The sequence below is a fragment of the Taeniopygia guttata genome, chromosome 1 (genome assembly GCF_048771995.1).
Source record: "Taeniopygia guttata chromosome 1, bTaeGut7.mat, whole genome shotgun sequence".
Taxonomy (NCBI): domain Eukaryota; kingdom Metazoa; phylum Chordata; class Aves; order Passeriformes; family Estrildidae; genus Taeniopygia; species Taeniopygia guttata.
The window spans coordinates 47,101,332-47,128,673 of record NC_133024.1 but is presented as its reverse complement, the minus strand read 5'-3'; the positions used below and the strand labels follow the sequence as shown (position 1 = coordinate 47,128,673).

The window sequence follows — 27,342 nt, the reverse complement described above, 5'->3', positions numbered from 1 at the left end:
ATCTATTCAGCTTATCAACATGATGACTTAAGGATAGCTGGTCACGGTACACAAAACAGGCCAAATAGCAGAGCCGTTCAGTCCAGCAGTCAGAGGTCTGACAAGCTCCTCTGTCAAAAAGCTGAAGTTAAAACTCAAACACAAAATAAGGCACTTTTTTTCCTTAGCAATCCATTAATTTAATGGCTATATTCACTCACTGAAGAAATGTGGTATCACTGGCAGTTTTAAAATCTAGATTGGGTGTGTTTCAAAAGGCACGTTTTCTTATTCTGAAGCAGAAATAACCCTGTAAGATTCTGTGGAATCTGTCATTGATGGGATCAGACTGTGTATTTGAGCCCTGCTGCTCTTTATCTATGGCTGTATGGATATGTATGGATATGGTTATCTGAATGTAATGAAATGGGGATGGTGCTACCTTAGATCTGATAAGCATTACAGCAGTGTTATTCTGGTGATGAGCTCTGACTAATTAACCATGTCATGCACAAGGGCCAGTCAGTCATCTGTGATAATGTGACTCTGCTGCTTCCCTTTCTGGAGCTGGCTCTACACAGTCCAGGGTTGTGCAGGTATGTATAGTTCAATATAGAACCTAAGGAAGTTTGTTTTTGTGTACTAAAAAAAATGGTCACAATAAAGTGCTTCTCTCATTAATGAAGGTAGAGTCATTACTGTAACTTGTATTGTGGTATTTTAAACTCTTTTATGTATCCAGATATAGCTGAGACATGACAGGGTGTCTGGGTCTCTCTGTGTATTAGCCACATTATGACACATTATTCCTGGTTTTCTTTGCTGGTTTTTGGCTCTAATGTCCCTACTGACATCATTTAATGAGAAACATTGAACAGAGGATTTATTGTGGCATTATTCTTCCTTCAGAAGAGGAAATAGATGATGAGGAAATGAACAACTCTTCTATGAAAAAACTGTGAAATGACAAAAATCTAATGGAGACATTTTCACAGTTGTTTGTAACTGTTTATCATATCAGTCAGTAGGTGAGTCATTGCACCAGAACCTCTTTTACTCTTTATTTGCTCCAAGTAAATATTTGCAACATGCAAGTAATTGTTTATATTACCAGGTCTCATCCCTGGAATTTTCCAGAGATGTTCTCTGATTCCATGATACCTGTGTGGGCTAGGGGTGTATATTATATACTCTGCTTTAACTACATGTTATAGTCACTTGGAACTTTACAGCATCTTTCTAAAATGGTTTCCCTAATCAATGCCAATACACAAGTATATGATGAAAACTCAAAATTAAAATTATAGCCTTCTTACTAAAGGCAAGCACAGAAAAACTTTAATAATTTGAAAAATAAATAGAAATTACACAAAGAAATAGGTGAGAAGGCTGAGAATGGGTATAAAAGTAGTGAACACATATGTAGATTAAGTCATGTTAGACTAAAGGAGCAATATGTATTTAAATTTCAGATGCCTCCTGAATTTTTCTTCCTAAAGTAAATGCTTCTGTGTCCTGTCTACAGAAGTTTGTAAATAAGCCCCTAAATGTTCTTCACTTGCTGGGATTTGGTTCGGTCCTTAGGGCAATTTTAGTGGTTTCAAAGTAGACTAGTTTTTCAAGAAACGAAATTTATCTCCATTAGAAGTGTCCTCCAGTGTCTGATGGGGATATTCGTGTGTGAACCTGTGGAGTCCATGTCATGCCCAATGCATATCTGACAGACAAGTGACAATACAAGGCTGCTGAGAAATCCTGTGTCATGCCAGAGTGGGTTTTGTGCTATATTAAGGGTCATGTGCTGTGACTGTGCTCTTAAAAACCTGACCAAGAGGTACAGAATATATCTATGGAACACCAGGCTGCATCAGAAAGTGTTCCCTCTTTCCCTCTGCCTGTTTTTTTTTTTTTTTTTTTTTTGTTCAAGAAGGTATTTCTGTTACAGTTTCACTAACTGAATGAGCTACTTATGTGGCAGACCTGAAAATAGATTTCTGAGTTCCCTTCCCTTCCCTTCCCTTCCCTTCCCTTCCCTTCCCTTCCCTTCCCTTCCCTTCCCTTCCCTTCCCTTCCCTTCCCTTCCCTTCCCTTCCCTTCCCTTCCCTTCCCTTCCCTTCCCTTCCCTTCCCTTCCCTTCCCTTCCCTTCCCTTCCCTTCCCTTCCCTTCCCTTCCCTTCCCTTCCCTTCCCTCAGCTCCTTTGAACTGTTCAGTTCAGCACTGAGAATCTTGTCCCCCTGCACACAAACAAGAAGCCATTTCTTCAGGCCCAGAACCTCTAGCTGACTGTACTCAAAGTGGTAGCCACGACAGGGACACCAATTCTGCTTGTCTTCTGCTTCAGAAAAAGGGATATCCCAGAAAATTGCTCTTTAAAAGAGGCATCTTGCTGGAATAGTCATGGTGGCCATAGGATTGTTTCCAGTCCTTCCTTATTGTGTCTCACAATCCGTGTTGTCCAAACTCAGAGTGGGAAAGTAGTTTCAGCAGAAGGCACCACAGAATCACTTGGATACAGCATGAACAGTAGCAGAAAGAAGGGTCTGCTAAAAAAATCTGTATATTCAGTGGTGGTTCAAGCAATGATGCGTTTGATTTACGTGAGACAGAAGTAAGGACTAGCTTAGAGGTTGGACTTCAACTTTTCCTTGACCTTGTCTCACTTAATGTCCTCATGAACACCCCAAACAAGATTTACCTATAAAGTAATCACTCTAAGGTTATTCTGAACTCATATTGTTCTAAAAACATCCTCAAACAGGCGCTATCTCTGTCAAGCAAATGGATCATTTCAAGCAAGACTTTGCAAGAATCATTTGTGCATGTGAATCTGTTCAGCATTTTTGCAGATTTGGGCTGTTTATACACAGTGTACACTTCAGAAATTGAGTATGAAATAAACTCTGGAAGGAGTCTGGGAGATGGCACTAGAATTCAAAACTGACTTGATGAATCGGAGACCACTAAGACAGTCTGCAACTGTCAATGTGAAATGTTGTAAAGGCAAGTAGTATACATTGCTACAAGAAGCAAAGATTAGACCACTGTATTAAGATAATTTAAAGTTTTTTTATCATTGTAAAAAGAGAAAAATCTCGTTCTGGAACATGCTGAAAGGAGAACCATATGTATGATGAATATTTTGTGAGATAACTTCAATTTTAATATCTTTTAAATATTGTGCAGTAGTTTGCCAGTGTCTATCATGTGCCTGTTACAACAAAATGTCATGGTTTTAAGTACTTAGACTGTAGTTGCAGCTGCAAATCTATAATCCTGTGTTACACAGAAGTCTGGTGTGTTTTTTTTTTTTTAACGTGGTGTATATTTTCAGGAGTAAAGTAAAATATATTGATATAAATGAGGTGAAGGAGCTGACAAGCCTTGTCAAGTAGGGAGCCTTGAAGAGAAAATTCCAAATGGAAGCGGGCAGTGTGTTCCCTCCTCCTGTTTAATTGCTATTAAGGAATGCATCTGCTTCTCTTCATTAACTGTACTTGACATCTGTATACATGTGATGTGTGTGTCACAACTTCCTTCCTGCTTTTCCAGAAGGGCAACAAAATCAAAGGTTTCTGAACAACAGAATTACTACTTCAGCATCACTTGAAATGCATATAATTGTTTATAGGACAAAATGGAGGAGAGTGTATACACTATCACTAGTGTCACCTTACAAATAACATATGCCTTTGCTTCTCATCCTCCAAAAGATGCAGTAGGTTCATCTTATTTAACCAAGTTATAGAAAAAAAAACTATTCAAAAAAAGAATAGTTGAGAGATCAGGGCTTTGTATTTCCTATACAATGAAATAATAATGCAGTGAGAGTCACCATCATAACTTAACCCCTTTTGAAGGATATAAAGGGATAGACAAACCCCAGATAGTCCACAGAAAGAAGACACGCAGACTGAATATTTAAACGAAAAAGTAAACATACTTGTATAGTATTGTTAGCACAATACCTGATATGTATTTGCCTACATTGACTAAACTAAACTAAATTAAACTCAACTGAACTAAACTGTTACCTAAGAATGTTCAACACATCTTTGTCTTCCAAATGTCCATTGATTTCAGCTGTCCATCTCTCTCAAAAATGAAGTCCCTTTTGGTGTGTTATAAGAGAATCTTTCCAAAATATCCACTGAAGACTGCAGGTCTTCCTCCTGAGCCCTCTTTTCTCCAGGGTACGGAGTCCCATTTCTCTCAACCTCTCCTTATCTGTCAAATCCTCCAAAAGTGCATTTATTTAATTAGATACCTTTAAGCAAATATTGCCAGTTCTTTGTTGATTGTTTCAAACAAATACAATCAAATATATTGGAGAGGCCCTGGAGAGGTACTGTTTAAAAGGGGACATAGTGATAGAAGCAGGGGCTACAGTTTTAAACTGAAACTACAAGTTTAGACTGGATATTAGGAAGAAATTCCTTTACAGTGAGGGTGGTGAGGCACTGGAACAGTTTGCTGAGAGAAGTTGTGGATGTCCCATCCCTCAAAGAATTCCAGGCCCGGTTGGACTGGGCTTTGAGCAACCAGGTCTAGAAGCTGCTGTTCCTGCCTATTATTGTGTCCTTCCAACCCAAACCAGTCTATGAAATTTCTGAATATAAGCAAGAATTTTTTTTTTTTTTTAAATACAGGCAATAAATTATTATGAACTCATACTTGTACAGTCTAGTGGTACAAACACTTAGTCTTACTTACTTAAGTGTTAACCCTCACTTAGGATCCACCTGCACAACAGCAGACTGACACTAGTTCAGTGTTCCTAAGATCTGAGTTGAATAGAAGTTAGTCTGGTTTTCTCTGGAAGCACTGCAACTACTTCAAGTCTGAGCTTGGAGAACACTGATCTCTGCAGCTCATGGCTTTCTACACTCAGCCTTGTAGACATTCTTAATGCCTTTTCAAATATTTGAGCACTATTGAACGAATTCCAGATCATAATAAATCTCTCCAACTATACAAATAAATGATACAAAAAGTTCTAAAAACCTTTCAAGACATGTTTATAAAACTTAACAAGGTCAGCAAAAAAGGGGTAATTAAATACACTTGAGTCAACATATGCTTAAAGAAACTCTCATTTTATATTTAAATTTCACTTTTCATTCTGAAACACTCCCAAATACTCTACAAATTGTCAACAGGTTTGGGAGACTCCCACTTTCTAATATGGAAATGTGGTCACCTCCAGCATACGACAGAGCAGATGTCACCATGCAGAGTGTAAAACCAAAGAGTGGGGCAGGATGCTCTGCTAACCCACACTGCAACTGGCAGGAAGCAAGAGGAACAGAGGAAACAGACTGTAAGTATTTAATATGGAATTTGGCCAAGATACCATGGCTGGCATTCCTGCTCTGTTGTAAGAGTGTCATGAAATGTCATTCTACTTCAGGTTTTGCAACTCATTGGGAAGACCAGAGTAAGGATGGTCAAAGTTTGAAAAGCTAGAAAATTTGGTTACGCCTAGCTGAAAGCTGTAAGCTCTTCAGTTCAGGCAAAAGCACAATAGAAGTCTCAGCAAATCACATATGCTATATATTTCTGGTATTTTTACCCCCAGCTATACCTTCTCTAGTTTTTTCAGTGTCTTTTGTATTGTGGCCATTATCTTGACTTATGTAATTTATGTATATTTGTGTAGGTATTTACACACACACAGAAGTAAAAATGCATATATGCACGGTTATGTTAATAGAGTAATTTAAAGGCATTTGACTTGCACATTATTACAATATCAATTTATTCTTTTTCAGTCAACTAAAAATAATTTGTTGAATTCTTGCATAAACTGTGTGCAAATGTAAACAAATGGCCTTACCTATGTGTGACGTATTGTTGTTCCTCTGATGATATTTGTAAGTGATATATCAACTTCAGTATGAACACTGTTATAAAGATCAAATGCTTTCAAGATTCTAAATGAGTTGCAAATATCAAGAATGCACTATTCTTTGTCTATTTGTACTTTAACATGAAATTTGGGTAAACAAACAATTTTAGTGGTCAATTTGACAGGAAGTATCTTTATAAGCTATGTGGAGGTGCTCAATGCAGAGCATTAATGTCATGGGTCATTTCACAATCTGTTTCCATCTCCTATAAAAATATAAAGTTCTGAATTTTTTTGAAAAGTATGTTTTCTGTTGTCATTCAATGGCTGAAAAAGTGACAAAATTTGATGCTATTAATTATTTAAATTGTAAATTATTAAAGAGATAAAATTATAAAAATATTCCTAACCAATTCTCTTTGGAATTTATGAATATCACTTTATAGATCTTTATACATATTTTCATTACATTTCATAGTTTAGCCATTCAGTGAGCAGTGCATGATTTGTCAGCATTTCAAACTTTTATTAACATAAACTGATATCCACATCAGCAAAAAATAAAAATATTTCCATCAGTGCTCAGCACTCTTTATTATTCATGCTAATGAACACAAAGTTAAAAAATGCAATAGACAAGTCCAGTGCTTAGGCAGACATTAATAGCTTGCGTGAGTGACATACATAACCTACATTATTCATATTATGGCATGAACTAATGTAAGATTGTCTCAAAATATATTAAAACACCCTTAAAATTCAAAATATGAGAATAAAGTAATAAAATACATTAACACTGGCGTCTTTGTGGTTTTTTTTTTGAAGACAGTGGGCCATATTTTGTTCAGAGTGATATGGTTTTTTAAAAATTCTTTATTTCATTGAAAACGTTTTCAGATAAAACTAATGAAAAGCATTCTGTATACCACACAATTTATATTAAATAATATAAAATATATTTCATCTGTATATGTATAGGTATAAATATATAAATACATATGTATTCTTATCTATGTACCCTTATCTATGTACAAAAGTGTATGCACCTGGTTACTACATGTGTTGAGTATTTGACTACAGCAGACATGAACCTTTCAAGCTATATCTATGCTAGTTCCCCAAGACCAGTGGGGCCAAATCTGTAGGATGTGCTACCTGCTATAGGTGCTTTCCAGGAAGAAGCTTCCTGTATCTTTGGCAAGATCCACTCTGGTCCTGTGAACACCTGTTAGCAATTATGATGCTTGTTATAGTTTAGTTAGGAAAAGAAATTCCAGTTTGCCTGAATTGCTTTGCCCCTTTCACTTGCAGCTCCAACTCAAACTTATTAAACTTTGGGAAATTAAGATCATGAAAAAGTAAAAGGGCAACAAATGCTTCCCCTCATCCCACTCACCCAAGAGCAAAAAAAGTAGAAGTAACTTCTGGAGGACATGATTTCTGAAGAAGGTCTGGTTACTTTAATTCCACATCAGTGTGTCTTTTCAGGTTTTACTGGGTTTTAGGATTTGACTCCCACTTTTTTCCAAAGTGCTCCTTTAGGGTGGCTACACAAGATGCAAAGTTTTATAGCAACACTGAAGTTGAAGATACCTACTGATAGGTATCATACAGATATTGATGAGTCTGGCTAGTTGCCACATTGTACTTTAAAAATCCTTCCAGATACTACCTCCCACAGTAAGGACATCCTTGGATTGTCAAAATGATTTAGGAATTAGGATTGTCACAAAGGTTTAGGATACTGATCATAAAGGTAAAACAGTAATTTCTGAACGATTTTACTTTACATTATGGTAGATTTTTCTTACTGATAGTAAGAAAAGGGGAGGGGTGTGTGGTGCCTTTTCACTGCCTGCATTGCTAAATGACATATATAGGAGGACTGACAAGACCAAAGAGATGTCATTGTTTTATTTATTGACAGCACTTCTAAGTCCTTTTGTTTGTCTTGGTCTTCTGAAGTGTTCAGCAACTTGGCTTAGAAACTTGAAACCAAGAGCACATCATGTACATGGAGAACTCTGTTGCCTTCTTGAGCAGAGTACAAGAATGTGGTGGTCAGAGCAGCAGGCTACAGGACAGTGCAATAAAATGTGAACCACTCTGTTGACCAGACCCAGCCACAGGTTACCAGCTGGACCATCTTGCTCCACTAATACCAGAGTGCCAAATCTGCCCTGCTCGAGAGTGGTCAGAGTAAGACAGTGTTTGAAGAATGTAAGGTAACTGTTCATACAGATTGCTGGGAAAGTTCTAGCATGTTTAGAAAACTGCCAACAAGCTGCACTTATGGACTACCTGTAGAAGGCTGTAGGATCTTTAAAAAAATGCACAAAAAGTGCTTTCTCATAATGAGTGGCTGGTGAAGACCCTGGACCATAGCATAAGGTAAAGGGAAAGGAAGTGAAGAGGCCATGAGAGATACTAAGTACATTTACTTACAAGGGATCTCATCTCCACAGGTGCTTCTGTTCCAGGTACGGGAAACTTGAAACTATGTGCTAAAGGTCGTCGGACCATAAAAAAGACAAATCTATGTGGATGCAACAGGCCATCAAGTAAACAGAAGGAAAATGAACTATTTGGAACAAAACAGCAGTAGCATCAAACACATTTTGGGATGTACCAAAATTGGGAGATACCACATGAAAATACAGTTATGTATTTGATCAGTTACAGCATATTTACAGCATATTTAGTCTGATAGTTTCCCACTTATTCAAGAAAGAGAAATTAAGATACACACAAAATTATACTGTCAGCACACAAAGGGATGATGGTTTTCATGTGGCATATTCCAGCACTGAGTGCATAAACTTCTAAATTAACCAGCTAAAAGCTTCTTGCCTTTTATTTGTGATGTCTCAAACACAAGAGAATTTGTGACTATATAAGGGTGTGTAGAGAGCAGATTGCGACTGACATTCTGAGCAAAAACAAGCAGAGCAAGGATAGGCATGATTGTTCCAATAAACATCAGACAATTTTACAACGCATATGCAAGTCTGAACCCTTTCCAATTTTCAAAAAGCTATATAAAATCATCCCACCCAAAAGCTTTGATATTTAGATTAAGATTGTTTACTTCTTTTTATATCACTGTCACTGTTTAACAATTAAATGGGATCTCCTAGGAGAAAAAAAGATGCCTTTTTGTAAAGAATCAAAATTACAAATATTTTATTGGTAATTTAGAATGTTTACACTGCTTGATCTACAGAAGTTGCTATTTTAAGTGATCACAGAAAATGAAATAAAGAATTATTTTACACAGCTATACAGAACAATTTTAAAAAATACTTTAAACATTATTTCAGTACACACAACTTTCTCTTGCTAATCCAGCTGTGTCTTGATTAAGAGCTGTTTGGGACACTGAAATGTCACAGCTCACAGGAGATGCTCCACAACCATCAACTTTTGCATTTGATTCTCTGAGGTGTAGTGCCAGTGTTTCAGTTCAGTTCAGGCAGAATTCAGAGCAGCTGGGAACTAAAATCTAACAGCTATCTGAAGGCCAAAACACCGAGTTGTGATGTAGTTTCTTAAAAGTTTTTTTTCTACCTTGAGCCATGTGAACTCCTCAGACCACTGGGACAGATGACTTACTCTGTGACACCGCTCTGGGCAAGCACAGCGCATGCCTATAAAGATGCCTGTGTCCCTGTGCAATTGTTCTGCTACCTCTGACCCCGTCTGAGGATTAGAGAGCATTGGACTGGATGTCTTACCCCACAAGCTGATTTCACCCTCTTTCTTTCACCCTCTTTTAAAGGAGTCTTCCGATCAACTCCTTTAAAAAGTATTTAGCTTTTTCTCTTTTTTCATTCAAAGTGGCAAATGTCAGATAGGTTATTTTAAAGCGATTATGTTAGACCCAAATTTTGCTCAAACTGAATTGAATGGTTAAATGTTTACTGATTTCAGTGAATGGAGAAACAAACCTGTACTGAGGATTTCAGAAAACACTTGTGTGGAGTATTATATCATTTAATCTTAGAACTGTATAAGGACAGAAGTTTTGAATTTTTTTTATTACAGGAAATGAAAGCTTCAATAAAAATACTGCTTTGAATAATACTGAAAAAATGACAAATAGTATACTAATATTTATATTTGAACCCAAAAAGGGGGCAGTATAGATGGTCTTTATTTGCAAAACCTAAGTGTCTTACTTAGCAGGACTTAACAAAGAATTAGTCCAGGAAAAAATGAAAAGTATGTTACACAGTTGCCAATACAACAGCTATATTTTAAATAAAAACAACAACAATATACATGTACAAAATTGTAATGATATAACTTGATGAAAATAACACTGATCAGTATCAAATTTAAGATTTCACTTATTATCCATCCTTAACAGATGAAACTCATTTCACAGAAATAGATGCAGGTAGGGTGATGTGAAATTATATTCATGGCTTACTGTGAGAAAGTTACCATGAAAATTAAGGTAAAAATGTAAAGAAGGAAGCCTAAAATAGATTTATATGTATAAAAGTTCAGCATCATAGCAGCTGAGTGGATGTGCTACAGCAAGATGGTAACAGCAACCTTATGGTACACACCACACATGCTTGCACTCACTCACACACAAACACACACATGCCCATGCCCAAATGCATGTGCAGGGATCCTCCTCAGCTTGATTACACAAGCATTCACTTACCAGCTTTTGCTAGGGTCAACACCAGGAATGGGGCTCACCACATGGTTTTAGCTGTCTGCATAGCAGCTGTAGTTACCTAAGTCAGAAACCCATCTAAGGTAACATCAGCTGAACATTTTAATGGAAGCTGTTTTCATCCTGGACACCTTTAAGGCACTTTAGTAAAAGATATGAAGTTAATCAAGACTGAAAAAATTATAAAAATCCTGACATGTGACATCTGGAAATTTGAAATAAAAAAATTCCTGAGTTTTGATAAATAATATTATACTAAAATATCAAGACTATTGAAAACATTGCTTTTATAAAAGCATGTTATATGACAATTTTTCTTGATAAACTCATGCCTTAGTGCACGAAATATGTTAATAAGTCTTTGGGGGCATCTGTAACAAATTAATAGGAAATGTAAAGTCAAAGAATGACCTGTCATGTACATACAAAACATGCATTGCTCCTGGCAACACACATCATGTTTACTACAGGCACCTTTATCTTTTTCTGTTCTTGCAGGGTCCTGCCCATATCTTAATACTTTACAATTAATTACATTTCACTACTATTTACAGAAGCACAAACTAACCACACATCTTCTTATGCCCATAAATATGGAACTACAGAAGTAGAATATATTTTAAAACAGTATGAAAATAAGTATGCTACATAGTACTCTTCTCTAGAAGTACAGTTCATTAATTATTTTCTTTATGAAGATTTAAATCTAAATGAAGATAGAAGTCCAAATTATCTCTTTTAATCTTGGTCACATTTTTTTCACCCATTATTTCTAAAAACTTTTGCCCCAAGACAGTATTGGGATTGTAAAACAGTTTTAAATTGTCACAAAGTATCTCCAGTAAAGAACCATTAGGCTCTGGAATGCTCACTTTTTATGCAGGAGACCATCCATTTGTTTTCAATAAAAAATAGCTGAAATAATAGCCGCTGTCCATATGTTTCTGCTAGTGGTAATTTTTTGCTTCTGGTGTGTTTTTCTCTCCTTTGCTATCAGCAGACACAAATACTCATACCCAGAGTGCTGGCAAATGCACTAAGACACACAGTGGATACAGAAAGGAATTTATAGAGCCCTTGGGAGGTTCCTTCTGACAATAATAGGTAAAAACAATCATCAAAGTAAAATGCACTTTTGGCATTACTGCATCCTTTAATATTTTCAGTAGCTATCTCTATAATATACCTGATAAAAATACTTTTTAACATTTAGACTTCTATTACAAAGTATTTCATATTTTATTTTAAAAACTCACAATAGTGATGGTGGTTAATTTGCTTTATAAAAGACAATACATTGAGTTATATATAATAATGGCTTTGATCCAATTAACTTGATATTATGCTGCTTAATAATTACTGTGACTTCAGTTCCTACAAGTGTTACAGAGAATACAAATGTAATTACAGGAAGTGGGGATCATTTGGAAGTGCTGATTCAGAAGTATTCAAGTGCTAACAATGACTTGTTCTTTCTATGCTTCTCTTCATGTTCCATAAATGATGATTTCATAAGTGTTCATGATTTTCAATTTAGGGCAATTTTTTAATGTTCTTTTTTGTGCAAATACAAAACTAGATTTTTCTGGATGTTGTCATCTTGTTAAAAGTAATTGCCGCTTTTACTTAAAAAGACACCAGCATTAATGTAAGAGAATATACCTTTTACGCTTGTTTTATGAAGAGCTGTACTTGTTACTGGAGCGGAAATTATCATATCCATGATCATTAGCTTTGAACTTTAAACAGGACTGCCTTTCCTCCAGGGACAACAGATCTTTGGATTGGCACCAGCAACACAAGCATGACTGTTAAAATAAAAGAAATAAATATTTTACATCACTCTGTTTTTGCACATGTGGCAAAATGCACTGAAAAGTTGCCCTTTCTCAGGGGTAGAGTAGGAAATGGCAAATGTGCAAGCTGCTGCTCTGGGATTAGAGCATAAAGCACAGAAACTGGGTTCAACTCTGAGCTGCTTAAATGGCTTCATCAGCAACCTTACTGCTGGAGTACTAAAGAGTTTTACTGAGTAGTAATATACAGTAACAGCCACACACATAGCCCTTCAAATCTGGTCTGCAATTCTAAATGCATATGAAAATAAAATTATGACTCCTTGTTGTCCTTTCTCTGATATTCTCTTTTGGGGGAAAAAAAGTATTATTTATGCTTTCTAAGCAAGATGCTGCTATTTAGCTCATTGTTCTGAGGTGGAAAAAAGAGAAGTTAGAAGAATTCATACATTTACTAGATGTACTGCAGACCTTTTTCTCATGGTCCTGTCTGGCCTTTGGGTGCTGGAAGTGCCTTCCTCACACCCACTTACTTCTATGCTCAGAATGCCAGAGATCTCTTGCTTTCAGCTCCAGTGATTCTTTCAGGTAGTCAGAAGCATAGTCAGGGAAGACAAGACCAACACTAAAACCTTTGCAACCTGTGCTGTCACGATTATGTGGGAAATACATTAACACTACTAGATGTAGAGCTGACTGGCTACTGACTGAAAGATGTTTCCATCTTGCTAGTAAGAAATTTAAACAGCCAGGCTATAACCCTGTGGCCAGTGGTTAAATGCTTGGGAAGAAAAGAAAAATCTAACAATTTGCCATAGGCAATGTAAGGACTCCAATACAGTGTATAAAGATAGTAAGGGTTCACAAAAAACGTCCAACTCTTCATATTTATATAAGCAGACATGAAGGCTGAAGGACTGATGGGCTGCCAGTCACATGCAATCCAGAGCCCAGAATCATGTGTGGAGAATTAGTGCCCAGCTCTATTCACTCAGACCAAGCCAGGACAACAAACAGGTCTGTCTCCTAAAATGTTGGTACTGCAAAGGGACAAGTACAGATTTGCACCCTCTGCCTCACATGACTGATCAAAGAGCTCAGTCAGGATGAGGGAGCCCAGGTTCAGCACCCTCCTTGTCAGGATGCAGAGGATATGCCTACATGAACCTCTGCAGCACAGTCTGAGTCTGCATCGTCAGTGCTCTGGAAGTAGCTGGGTGCCAGCTTCAGTCAGGAAGAGATGTAGCACTGATTAGCATGGTCCCCAGAGGGTTTGTTGTATACTCTGCTCTTTTGCTTTCTCTTTTTGCTCCCATCAAACCTTAGTTCCTTCCTACAGAACTTCAGCAGAAGAGAGAGAGAACATTTACCATAACTCAATTAAAATTTAAAGTAAAATTTAATGTCACTTTGTGCATGTTCAGGAATGAATTTTACTACTGACATCATCTTTTAACCAGAGGAGCAACTGCTAGCAGCCACTTACCTTAAAGCAGTTTTGGAATCTTTTGCTCACCAAATACAGAGCTATTGGATTGATGCAGGAGTTCAGTGAAGCCATGTTAATACCAATATAGTCCATCACAAGAAAAAAGCTGTGTGGAAATTAAAGTGAGACACTTCTCATTTGCTTTGAAAAAGCTTAGTAGAGGTTTACAAGTATGGAAATTGGACTCAGTTTCACTAATCAAGACTAGCTATATTAAATGTAATAGTAATGGGGCTTAAATCAACAGGATTAACTTGTGTGGGTAATACTCAACAATAAAGTCTGAGTCAGAAGACCATTCTCAAGAAAGTAATTTCAGGAGATCAAACCATCTTAACTTTTGGAAGAAGAGGTTCACAAGGTCTTTTTGCACAAATTGAATCCTAGCTGCTCTGTTGAAAGGGAAACTAGGGACAGAAATCCCCTTTTTATTCTCATATCACCACATGACAGAAGAACAGTCCCAAAAAGGATCAGGAGAAACACGGGGAAAAGAAAGGGAATTCCTCACAATTTTCTTTCTCTGCTATTGGAGTGAAACCATAGGGTCTGAGATGAAGAAGCAGGGCTCAACTCTAGACATACAGAGTAAGTTAGTTCAATAGGAAATCCAAATATGCCTATGGATTTATAGGCATATATAAAAATATACAGATATTTTATTTTTGCATTCTCACCTTAGAAGTTCACATCTGTTAGGGTCCTTCTGATCATAAATAGTGAGTTTCAAGATTCTGCTTAAGTGAAGTGGGAGCCAACACAAAGCAAAAACAAGTACCAGACAGAACACAGTTTTGGCCACCTCACGTCTCTGAGAAAGAAAATTCGACAAAACAGCGTTACAGTTCCTCTCTCTCCCTCTGAATTGTTATTGTCTTCTAATATTCAAATGTTTAATAAACAAGGTAAAAAAGCCTATCACAGTAGGATAGGAAAACATCAAATATCTTATTTTCTTGGAATATGTGCTTGATCTTTTCTATTGTTTTAGATGTCTTGCATTGATTTGATATATCTCTTATTTCAAGAAGTATGAGTAATAATATGAAAAATGGAGGTCATGAAAACATTAATTTAAGCAATAATTTAAATTAAAACTAAGAACATATTTGTCTCCCTGATCACTTTCAAATACCAGCTTGTTTTCTATTGCATTTCCTCGTGCTTTGATCTCACATCTTATTTTAAATGCCCCAAGAGATTCCAATTACAGCTCTAACCAGGTAAAAGGAAAGGAGCACAAATACACATTAGAGAGCAATCATAGTTTAATTCTTGTAATGCCTGATGTTTGTGTCTGGGGCACTAGTACCTTGGAATGTCTGCTGGAATATGTTCTGCTAACATATACTGTTAACCTCACTAGAGTTCAGCAAGAACATTTTTCAAAATAATTAACAGTTTTATAGCACCACCTTCTAGATTAGTGCATGACTTCCGTTTTCATTACAAAATAGCCAACTCTCATTTATAGCAAAGAAATAAAACCTATAAAACCTGAAACATTAAAACCAAACAAGAATGAAACAATTTTTTTATTTTCAGTTAAAATCTTAGGTTCCTGAGGGCTCTGATATATACATATGTATATGAGTTCAGCAGCAGCACTGCTAGGAAAGTTCACTTTGCTTCTAATCCTGAAGTCATACAAGAACAGAATGATGTGGCAGGAAAATCAGTAAAGTTATTGTTTAGCCTGTCTACAGTTACAGAGTGGCCAGGGATAAATTTTTACCTGTTTTAAGTGGTCATTTAAAGCAATCTGCATCCCACTTTTCTTTCGTAACATCTCACAAGTCATGAGAGTATAGAAAAATGCTGTGATAGCCAGTGGCAAACAGAAGTAAAAGCTGAACAGCCACCAGTCTTTAGCTTGCTTATAAAACTGTAAAGAAAAAAGCAAAGCAAAAACATGGTTAGGAATTAAATGCTGAGCATTTTGCTAAGTGTGCTGTAACTAATTTGGTCAGCCTGTCTTGAAAAGCATTTCTGTAAGGTGTACATTACAGGTGAGAAAACAGGACAAGACAGCAGTATGTTCAAAGACGACAAAAAGTCAAAGATTTCTGAATGCTCTTCTTTGAACCAGCATGCTTCAGAAATGTCAGTATTTCATTTGAACATTATATTCACCTACATGTCCCATACATCTGTGCACATTACAATCCACACAACACTGCGAAGATCCAAGGAACTCATCTAGAGATTTTATCAATTTTAGTGACTTACCATCATAAAGGATGTTTTCTGTGTGGGGTGAAGCAAGCAGATTCTAAGATACCTTCCTCTGTACTCCATTGTAATCATATCAAATGCAATAGCTTCTGGAACAGCCAGTATCACTGATAATACCCAGATGAGGACAATTTCTACAGCAGTCCACTTTGGCACTCCAATTCCTTTAATGCGACTCCAAGAAGCGACTGCTCGGTACCTGAAGCAACAGCACACATTTAAAAATTCAAAATACGAGAAAACTCACCCAGTTTAACTGGCTTAAATTCATCCTATTTGCTTTGTATCAGCTGAGTGGAAAGATGAACTTGAGTCAATGCCCATATAAGAAACAAATTAGAGACTTCAATGAAAAATGGGTCTCACCTGTCTATACTGAGAGCACACAAACTCAGCACTGTGATGCCCACCGAGGCCTTTTGAATGAAGGGCACTAATTTGCACATTTCAACACCAAAAGGCCAGTCCTCTGCAAGTAGCTGTGAAAAGAAAACAACAATTACTAAAAGAAAGAAAAAGTCTTTCTCAATGCTGAAACATGGAGTTTTGTCTTGACTGTTTTCCTTTTTCACCAGGTCTTGTCCTACGAAGACAGACTGAATGGGGTTTGTTTGGACTGGAGAAGAGAAAGTGCTGGGGAGACGTTGGAGCAACTTTTCAGTACCTAAAGGGGGCCTGAAAGAAGGCTGGAGTGGGACTTTTTACAGAGGCATTTAGTCATAGAACAAAGAGGGAATGGCTTTAAACTGAGATATTGTGAATGCCCGACCTCTGGAAGTGTTGGGTTGGACAGGGCCTTGAGCGACCTGGTCTACTGAAAGGTGTCCCTATCCATGCCATGCCATGGAGGCTTGAACTAGACAACCTCTAAAGTTCAAGTCAAACCATTTTACAATTCTATGCAAAACTGAATCAAGAAGAACCTTTTCACAAAGGGAGCCCTTCAGGTGTGCGTCCTAAAAACTAGACAGTAACGGTGTAGTCATTCCCTGGTGGGATAAGGGTATCACTTAAGTCTTAGTCCTGCCTCTTTAAGCCCTGCAAACTCCACTCCTTTTGCTTTTAACTTCATCATCCCAGTGTTTATGGAAAAAAATTATAGAGCAGGTGAGGATCTTCCACATCTTTGAATTGTCATTTTCTGTCTTGAGTGTACACTGCTTTTCTTACACATCCCAAATAACACACCCTTGATCAGAAATACAGAAAATTACTTGAGGCTGATCAGAACAGGGACAAAGCCAGAAGGTGCATATCTGGGTTGGAGTTTACTTGAAGCTTAGTGTCTAGGCTCCGTCAGCTGAGAAGTCAGGCAACACTGTAGAGAAATGTACTCCTCACAGTTTTTACTGTGATAAATGAAAGGACCCACTGACACTCTAGGAGCATAGGAGTTTGATCTAAATGTTTTGCAGCAGATAAAAACATCAGATGAATCCCTCACTAATGGTCTTTATTGAGCAGTTCACCAACATTCTGTATAATAATACCAGAAGGACTATCTGCACATTCACCATACCTCTAAGTACTAAGAAATAAAGAAAATAGCATAACGCATTTCAGGATGGCTCACTTACACTTTAAATCATACTTTAATGGAAATCTTGTCACATTCCCAGCTGCACATTTTATCTGATTTACTGGAAAAGATTTACTGAGCACAGAAAGCACCTTACTCACAGCTGATTCTATGAACAGAAAAACATCTGTAGCCTCAGTTTAGCAACGTTTAGCCTTTGAACTCTGCTGTGAGCTTCTTTGATGGTCAAATACACCAAAGCAGAGCCAAATCGTCCAGTTTTCATTAAAACAACATTCTCCAACAACAAGGGTTGTGCCAAGAAATAGACGCAATTGTTATATAGAAGAGTAAACTTTTGGAGTTTCTGTAATTAGTTAAATTATCTAAGCCCATCTCTGTTTTTTCGTAACTTTCTTCAAATGAGGTCTTTGGAATCTGTTTCAGATACAGGGCTACAGAATGAAAAAGGAGAAGGAAGAATGAGAACTACACAAAAGAGACTGGAAAATCCTTCTCTTGGCTTGAGTCTCTTCAAATAACTCATTTCAGAGGGTTGTAAGAATGGAAGGATAGCTAATCATACTGCGTGGATGCTTCTGGGAACCAGAAAAGCTATGAAGTCTCTAAGGAAGGTTCTGGACAGGCTGGATTGATGGGCTGAGGCCAAGCATATGAGGTTCAACAAGACTTGGGTCACAAAGGCCCCATGCAGTGCTACAGGCAGGAAGAGTGGTGGGGAAGTGGCTGGAAAGATCTGTGAGAAAAGGACCTGGGAGTGCCAGTAACACCTGGCTGAACATGAGCCATCAGTGTGCCCAGGTAGCCAAGAAGACCAACGGCATCCTGGCCTGTATGAGAAGGACCAGGGCAGCGATTGTCCCTGTATTTGGCACTGCTGAGGCCAAACCTCAAGTGCTAGGTCTAGTTCTGGGCCCCTCACTACAAGAAAGACATTGAGGTTGAGGTGCTGGAGTCTGTTCAGAGAAGGGCAGCAGCTTTGGGTGGTGAGGGGTCTGGAGAATAAGTTGCATGAGGAGCAGCTGAGGGAGCTGGGATTATTTTGTCTGGAGAAGAGACTTTGTTCTCTATCACTGCCTGAAAGGAGGCTGTAATAAAGTGGGGGCTGGTCTCTTCTCTGTGTAAGAAATGATAGGACAAGAAGAAATGGCCTCAAATTGCACAAGGGAATGTTTAGATTGGGTATTAGGAAAAATGTCACTGAATGGCCTGTCAGACATTGGAACAGGCTGTTCAGGGAAGAGTTCAAAAAAAGATGTACATGTGGCTCTTGGGGACATGGTTTAGAGATGAGCACAGTGGTGGCAAGGTTGACAGCTGGACTTGATGATCTTAAGACTGATGTTAAGATATCTTTGCCAATCTTAAATATTCCACAATTTTAAAATTAAAGGTAGCCATAGAGCTGCCTGTTCACACTGGTTTGGTTCAGCAAAGTCCTTATGCAAACATATATGTCCATCTAAGGATAAACACTTAAAAGGTCCATGAGAGTTTTTGAAGCGTCCTGATATAATTTGAATGTAATTTTATTTAAACACAAAGGACGCTAAGAACATTTCATGACCATGGGCTTTTGGGAATCTCTATGAAGTGGCCACCAGTATTTTCAGATACCAGAATACCTCCAAATACCTGCTTTAGCTCTGTGCTGTAATGGAATCTTTAAAAGAACAGCAGAAGACAAACTACAACATGGCTCAGCTTTATATTTCTTCAATGATCTACTTAAATAAGACAATAAGTACAATGCCTCTGCAGAAATGAAGCAGAGAAATAAATTCTAAAGATTTGTGTTTCTCAAGAATTTTATGGAAAGTAATAAAGCAGAGGAAGAAGGGATGAGGTTTTAATAACCATACAGTATCTTTTGCTTATGTGATGTGGGAAAATAACATATCCTGTAATTAAAATATTTTCAGTAAAGCCTCTCCCTGAAATTATTTCTGAATTTCTGTAAGGGGTTGACAGTAACAATCTACTATTAAAACTGTAATGGTAATAATTACATGTATTCTAAATTTACACCCTACAGAATTGAATGACACCTGGATTGATTTATATCAATATGGCAGTGAACCTCTAGCCTTTCACACCTATTTGCCATAGAAATCAAGGACTGGGTAGTAAGTACATTGTATACTTATTTATGGTACCTACTGTACATTGTACATGAGTATATACTAGACTAGAGAGAACTTATTAAAAAAAAACCACTTTGAAGTAAAATATTCTTTTCTTTGTAACTGAAATGCAGGACTTTGGTCAAGTCTCTATTGGTATTATTTGTTGAAAACTTTTATTTACATCTAGCTGGTGTGTAGAGCCTTCCCTAAAATCACAGCAGTTCAGCCAAATGTTGTAGATTTTGCTTAACTAATTAATACTTATCACTCAGGTGCAGACAGTCACACCTATGCTCTAAACAGACTGGATTTGAGCCAGCTCCAGTTTGGGATTATAGAGGTGTGGCACACAACTGAATGCAGTTTACTGAGAGAAAGGGTGCATTAGCTTCGGTTTATCATAACATAAAAACATTACTTTCATTCAGCCAGCTTGTATCAGGGCAGGATGGACATGCAGCTGTCTGCACTGGATTGCAAAAACATGTGCTTTATGTCTTGCAGCTGATGTATTGTGAAATTTGAGCATTTTAATGCACGAGTCACAAGTCTCTCTATCATGGTATTGCAAGAGGGCAATGATACAAGCTTTACACAAAAAGCCTGAAAACATTAGGAAGTAAGAGGAAAAAACCAAAATAATGTTTTCATTGCTGAAATATGTTTCCTTGATGTTTCTGTTTGTTCTCTGTATTGCTATCCCCTTAAAATACAGCTTTGAAGTACAGTGAAGATCCAGTGTAAAGTATTTGGGAGCATCATGATAAAGTTTAGTGAAATACAGATGTAGCTTATTGCAATTTTGTATGAGTAAAATTATTCTCTTGTAAGTCACAATAGGGTAGCTGTAAAAGGATTGTCGTTTTACAAATGACTCGGAGCCATGAGAGGAGATGCTGCCAAGTGGCAGCAAAGAGAAAAATAATGTTGTGTTTTCATAAGATGCCAAGAGTAGTCTACCACTGGCTGTATTCCGAGTGACCTTTCCAATGTTTTACAGTCACTTATTTTACACAGGCAAAGTTTTAATTGCTGAGCAGCAGAGATGTGTTTAAGATTAAATAGATCCAAAAGGAAAGGAAAAACATTGCAATAAATGAAGTGAAAGCATACTCAAAAGAACATGTGATGCATGCCTAGCCAACGCTTTCTCTAACTGGACAGATTTGAGCCTAAACTGATGTACAAGCTGCAGAGCTATGAAAGAAGCCCCAAGAGATGCTGTGACTCACAGACACACCTGTGAATCACAATTCCCACTCTGCTCTCTCTTAGTTGTGCAAGAACTGAAAGAATCTGCTGCTGGAATGAGCAAGGCTGTGAGCACGATGTGCTGCTCTAGGGCTCAGCTGCTGTGGTCCCCAGGCAGAAGGTTGATACCTGACTCCAACCCACGGGCTGCAGTGGGGCAGGAAGAAGCAGCAAAGCGTGCAAATATTCCTACCAGTGTTCCAGTCCCCAGCAGTGAATGCACATGGGAAACGCAGAGCAGGAATTCGCACTTCCACCAAGCCGTGCGTTCACAGCAAGTCTCGTTCGCAGGACACTGGACTTGATTTTCATCATTATAAACAGAAGGTACAAGGAAAACAGACATGCAGCTTTAGACCAAATTCACACACAACAGTTTTTCAATGTATCACTGAAATGACTGTTTTTCCACATGGTTTGTATTTTTTTTTGTGATTTTTTTTCTGTTCGTTTTTTTTTTTTTTTTTTTGACACAGGGACATACAGATATTTTATGGGAACAAGAATTTTTCAAAACAGAAAATTTGCCCAGGATATTAAAGTTATGGTCAGGGATAACTCAGACAACATTACAAACTTATTACTATTTAGAAATACTTATGTCAGGTGAGGATCTCCCCAAGAGACAAGAAAATGTATTTTCTGCTTTCAAGCATAGCTTGGATTGCTTTACTGGTCTATTTAATAAATTGTTTAAAATCTTAATGTGAGCCATGCAATTATTTTATTTCCTTGTATTCTTGTAGGAGCATTTTTCATACTCCTGCTAGAAACTTAAGATTAAGAAAAATTAAGATAAAGTAATTTTATAGAGTCATCTTGAAAATGACAGAAACCTTACAATATGCTGTTGAAGTAAAAAATGTCTGCAACTTCACAACTCCAGTGGAAAGACTGCATCAAAAGTAACCACTTTGAAAGGCATGCTGTAGTCAGATTGGGATGCATAAATACAGGGTAGAAGAAGAAGCCAAAACAGGTCAAAACTTGCTTTGAAATTTGTCACACGCATATTCTATACATGTGAATGTATACACCATGTATACATATGAAAAAAACTACTTTCAATTTATGAATCTATACTAGCATCATCTAACTTACTTCAGTTTTTAGACCTGCCATGGAAACTACGTATGTGTACTTTTCACAGCATTCAGACATTTCCACTACTCCATATACTTGACTTCAGAATGGACTGCTCTATCTAAATACAGAACAAAGTTACCCCTCCCCGCCACTGCCTGCAGAGTCCAGACAGGTTCTGCCACTGGACAATTCAGATCTTTCTTAAGTGCCTATACCTGCACTTGTTCATCATAAATGGTTCTTAAGCAAAACAGACTTCTAGCTTAATATGGTCAGAAATCAAGAAACTTTGTGTAAGAAATTCTGAGATGAACTTTGCAAGACCTCAAGTAAGTAGTTCAGATCTTGGAAGAAAGGAAATAATGCATTTCTTTCAATAAAATGGCCATTACCTTTAACATCAGAAGAACCAGCAACCAAGAGTTCTAATATGGAAGAGTGAGAATCCTTTCTAAAGAAAAGCACTTTAATTAGAAAGTTAGAAAAAGGTTTGCTATATCCTAATGCATGCCCTACAGGTACTTGCATTACAGGAGTTAGTAAGTTCATTACAAACACATTTCTACAGAAATCTTCAGAGCCTTTTCCAGAGAATAGCTGGATTAAAAAAGGAGCCAATTTGTGTCTGCATGGTATATAGAGTGCCTAATCTGGTCTTTCTTGTATTTCAGTGCTTGATAATGCCATATTGTGTTAACCATAATTTTTATGTAATCCCTAAATAAAGTTAGTGAAAATAAATCAGTGCTTACAAAGCTGACTCTGGCCCTTGATTAGTGGCTTGGATAAAGACTAGATTTTTTTTCTTCCCTTTAATTTTCTTCTGCACTCTTCCACTGCACTCTGGGAACAAGGAACCTATGACAATATTGCCAGGTAGATATTCTTCTTCAGACATTTCTTGGTAGTCAGAGTTCAGAAAACTCCACAAAATGTGCAGAGCCTAGATTGCTCCCCTTGTTAAAAGTCCACTGGGATACGACAATAAATTTGATTTAATATACAGGAACAAATATTACAAAATAAGAGAGAGATGTTGCTTGTGTATCAGAAGAGAAAGCATGTTACTACGTGATGTGATTATGGTTTTTGAAACCTTTGAGAGGCAAAGCTAGTCTAAGTTTAGAATTTCAAGTCCTGATGTTTTGGTGCCTTAGACATGGGAGTTAACAACTTTATTTACTTGGGAAAGTCAGCATAATCTGTCCAGAACTGCAGGCTTGTATTGTCAGATGCACAAGCTGCCACTGTCTTGGCTTCCAAAGTTTAAGTGCAGAGAAGGACACAAAAAGCTCACTGACCACCTACTCCATCCTTCTGCTCCTTAATTGCTGTTTGCAGCCTCAAATTAACAAGGACTTATTCTGTTCAGTGGAGCAGCATAGGATCATCTGCACATCCAATTAGTAGCAATTTTGCAAAGTTTCTACACTGCCAAAACATTACATACTGCAGAATGACTGTCTCAGACTTTCCTCTGCTTTCCATTCTGCAGCTCAAACATCCACGCAAAGCCAGACCATTTACCCAGACAGGGCCAAGGACCCAGAAAGCCAAAAAGGTCTGCCACATTCTACATGCTGGAACTGAATGCTCTTCAAGCCCTTATTTCATAGCCAGTTTCCTGACTGTGTGACATATTAAGAATGCAGTGAACTAATTAGCATCTTATGCATTGGACTGCATTTTCCTCCCTATCCAAGTAACACCTGTTTTTCTTTAGATACCCTTGGTTTAGGAGATGTCAATTTTCATTTGTGCACTTTTTCAGCTACTTATATTCACTTAAATAGTCACAGGGGACATATTTTGAAGTTATTCATTTTAATACCTAGTAAAAAGCTTCTTCAAGTGCAGCGTTTGAATTGTCTCCTACGGGTCTGTCTAGAAAGCATTCACGGGCACTTTCCCACTTTCTAGGGCAAGTGCTGGCATTTTATTAACATGAGAAATTCGGTAACAAATTCTGAATCTGGATCTGTTTCATGCAGTCTTAAATTGTTTCAAACTGCAAGTTACAATTGCTAAGTATACTTATTTACTGAGGGAGCCTTTGCTTCTCGTACTGCTGAGTGATCAAAGCCAGTTTTTTTATTGCATTACTGTATGTATTCTCCCTGTTGCTCTGGAATGAAATGGGATGTAGAGTTGATAAAAAGTTATAAACTCAAACTGCCCTCGAAATTTGATTAAATAAATATAGCATATAATAGATGTTTTTTTTTCAAATTTGCCTTTATTCAAAAATTCTGTCTTAAAATAGCAAATATTTCACTCATTATTATAAGGGATCATATAAAGTGATTGTGGGTTCTTCAGTAAGATGAATCTCCCTCAGCAGTGAGGGAGATATAGTACCTGAGAGTGTTGCATAGCTCCTAGCATTATCAATAACACAATAAAATACTAGACTTGCAGCTGGTGCAATATTTTTTGGTTAGTAATCTGACCCTTTATTCATCCTACGAGGAAAAAAGCCTATGAGTAGGCTCCAGCTACTCATAATGATACCCTTGGTGACATTCAATCAAGATAAGAACAGAGGAATATTACCACATATTAACATTAACTTTGAAATTATCACTGACATTACAAAGTCTCATACTGAACAGCTGTTTTTGACCTTATCTTTTTGATTTTTCTGAGAACAGATGGAAATAATATTTTTGTTCAATGTGTTTTTTTACAAAACCACATTTTTAAAGTAGTTATTTTGTTTTCTAAATTCCACCTTCATTCAAAGAGTACACTCACAAGAATTAAGAGAGTGTATAGTATAAAAACCACTGAAACTTCAAATCTGAGAACAATCATGTAATCCAAATTAACTGGATCATGAATTTAACACAATGATGACATTCCCTGCTTTGTAATACTTAAATACTTTAAAAGAATAGAGAATATTCTCTCATCTCAGCAGCTTCTGGGATAATTATTATAGATTCAAAATCTGTCCCTTCAACATGGCTTTCTAAAAGTACAAGTAACAACCCTTAGTTTAGAATCATGCACACAAAGTGAAAAGAAGATGATAGATGAAGACTCTTGTGTTCACTTTATGAAGTCACTGCTGGGTGCTCAAGGATCCAGACTGTAAACTTTGAAAGCAGAAGGAGCTCTATTATTTCCAGTATACCTTCCAAGAGTGCTAGATTACAACTAGAGCCTGAATTCAACTGCCCAGTTAATTCCTTAGGACAAATGGATTGCACAAGCTGGGTAGAGAAGACATGGGTTGTCTCCCCTCCATGGCAAGTCTTATCAATTCAAAGCACAGACTACTGAAGGTGTGAGAGGTGCAGGTGTGTCTCATTCCCTCTCATGCTGCCCAGGCTGCAACACTGGCAAAGGGTGAAAGGGTTCACAGCTCAGGAAAGCATCGTGCCTCCCAACCAAGAGATGTATAAAACCGCTTAGCTGAACCATCTTGGCTCCTCCTAGAAAAGCCCGCACGCCAAAATGGACTGCACAGATCCATGTAAAGTATCATGACCAAGCTTGCCGCAGATGAGCACAAGGGACCAAGTCGTACCCACAGGAGAGGCTCTTCTGTACCTCCCCTCCATTCCTCAACCAGCCCACTGAACATTTATCTATTGCATTTACTTCCTATATCCCTGAGACAGTATCTGTTTCCAGGTGATTTTCAGAGCTTGGCCACCTCCATTCTGCCCTATTCCCAGCCTGGAAGACTGAGAGGGACGGGATGAGGCATAGAGAGGGTGCCATCTGCGGCCACATCTGACCAGAATACCACCCTCCGGCAGGGTTTTGTCGTGAGGTGAACTCACGGGTGTCTCCCAGGCAGGAAGGGACGCGTCTCCCTGCGGCGGGACGGGCATCTGCGGGGACCGGCAGGGAGCACCGAAGGGTGACGGCCGCACCCCCACGCCCGCTCCCGAATCCATCCCCGGCCCCTCCTCACCTTGTAGACATTGATGGGGATGTCGATAATGATGTGGAGCAGGTCGCCCAACGCCAAGCTGGCGATAAGAATGTTGGGGCCGTTCCTCATGCACTTGTTCTTGTAGATGATCCGCAGCAGCGTGGAATTGCCGATGATGCCCAGGACGAAGACCAGGCAGGACACGACTGTGTTGATGTACTTGAAAGTCTCTTTGATCTCCGTCTGCCCCGTGCACATGGGGGGCGAGGCGGAACGCGGCCGCCCTCCAGCCGGCGCCGCGCCCTCGGGCAGCGCGGCCGGGCGGGACGCGTTGTGCTCGGCGCCGCGCAGCGCGGGGGTCGCGGCCGTCGGGGGCGCGGCGGCCGCGCTCTGCCTGCCCGGGCCCGGCCGGAGCAGGGAGCCGTCGTCCTCGGCGGCGGCGCGGCAGCTGAGGAGCAGCAGGAGGAGGAGGAGGGCGGGCATGGCTGCGCGGCACGGCAGATTGCCGCCGTCAGCGCCGACCTGCGCGGAGAGAGAGGACAGGCAGGGCGTCAGCTGCGGGGACACCGCGCCCCGCCGCTCGCTGCCCCGGGGCCGGGCCGGGGCGCTGCGTGTCCCCGGGCGGTGCTGGCTGCGGGCGGCTCAGCTGGCAGAGCAGCGCCGGGGCTAAAAGCTGCGCGGCGGCGGCCGTAGCCAGCAGCCCCGACGGCCGGACCTGCTCGCCGTCTCCCCGCGCGTCTCCCGCTCACCGAGCCGAGCGGAGCCGAGCCGATCCTCGCCGCCGCCGGCCAGGCAAGGCAAACGCGCTCCGCTGGCTGTCGCCGCGCCCCGGCTGCGTGTCCCCGCCCGGGCCCGGCTGCCGCCGCTCGCCAGCGATGGGCGCTCCGCTCGGGAAGGCGCCAGGGACCGGCGCTGGCGGCAGAGCCCGGTGTCCGTCAGCCGAGCGCCCGACCCCGTGGCCAAAGTCGTGCCGGTGGCGCAGGGCCCCCCCTTTTCTAAAACATTCAACCGCATCTGGCCCATCAGTCACAGCCAGACCCCACCCGCGTCCTCCGCCCCCAGCGCAGCCCGGCCCAGCCCCCCGCCCGCCTGCCCTGCGGAGCCTCCCATCACCGCTGTCGGGAGTCCCCGCCGGCCGAAAGGCTCCAACCTCGGTACCGACCAGGCGAAATGCCCTGCGACCTTCCCCTTGTCTTGTGCCAGGCTGACTTGGCAGCCTAAAGAAGCAGACTTTTCGGGCTTTGAAACAATTTTTAAGGAGGGTTGTCACAAGAGATATGGTCATTGTTGGAGGACAGTTGGGAAAAAGAGAACACTTCCCCTCTGTCCTATCCGAGGCTCACTCCCAATAGCTGGGTACGGCATTTTCCCCGCTGCAGAAACCCCCTTGCGCAGCCCGAGGGGCGCACACGCTGAAG

At 39.4% G+C, this 27,342-nt stretch overlaps 1 protein-coding gene across 2 annotated transcripts; it reads right to left on the bottom strand.

The window, feature by feature from the left end:
- Positions 1–6,330: 6,330 nt before the first annotated feature.
- EDNRB (endothelin receptor type B) lies at positions 6,331–26,931 on the bottom strand. 2 transcript variants are annotated; one of them, XM_072927923.1, is made up of 8 exons: positions 26,640–26,931; positions 25,964–26,446; positions 16,402–16,514; positions 16,030–16,234; positions 15,536–15,685; positions 14,478–14,611; positions 13,798–13,906; positions 6,331–12,323 (listed from the first exon to the last, which is right to left on the bottom strand). In XM_072927923.1, exons 2-8 carry the CDS (start codon positions 26,405–26,407, stop codon positions 12,192–12,194), a joined length of 1,287 nt encoding a protein of 428 aa, XP_072784024.1. In that variant the 5' UTR covers positions 26,408–26,446; positions 26,640–26,931; the 3' UTR covers positions 6,331–12,191. The 2 variants fall into 2 exon arrangements, with proteins under 2 accessions (XP_072784024.1, XP_004186152.5); XM_004186104.6 differs by having other exon boundaries at positions 26,674–26,931.
- Positions 26,932–27,342: the final 411 nt, after the last annotated feature.

What these genes read in the sequence shown, in the direction of transcription:
- EDNRB (XM_072927923.1), bottom strand. Translation starts at nt 26,407, where the DNA reads ATGCCCGCCCTCCTCCTCCTCCTGCTGCTCCTCAGCTGCCGCGCCGCC. An exon ending in TCCCCATCAATGTCTACAAG is followed by an intron (nt 16,515 to 25,963) that starts GTGAGGAGGGGC and finishes TTCTTTTCACAG; the next exon opens with CTACTTGCAGAGGACTGGCC. An exon ending in AGAAAACATCCTTTATGATG is followed by an intron (nt 15,686 to 16,029) that starts GTAAGTCACTAA and finishes TTTTCTTTACAG; the next exon opens with TTTTATAAGCAAGCTAAAGA.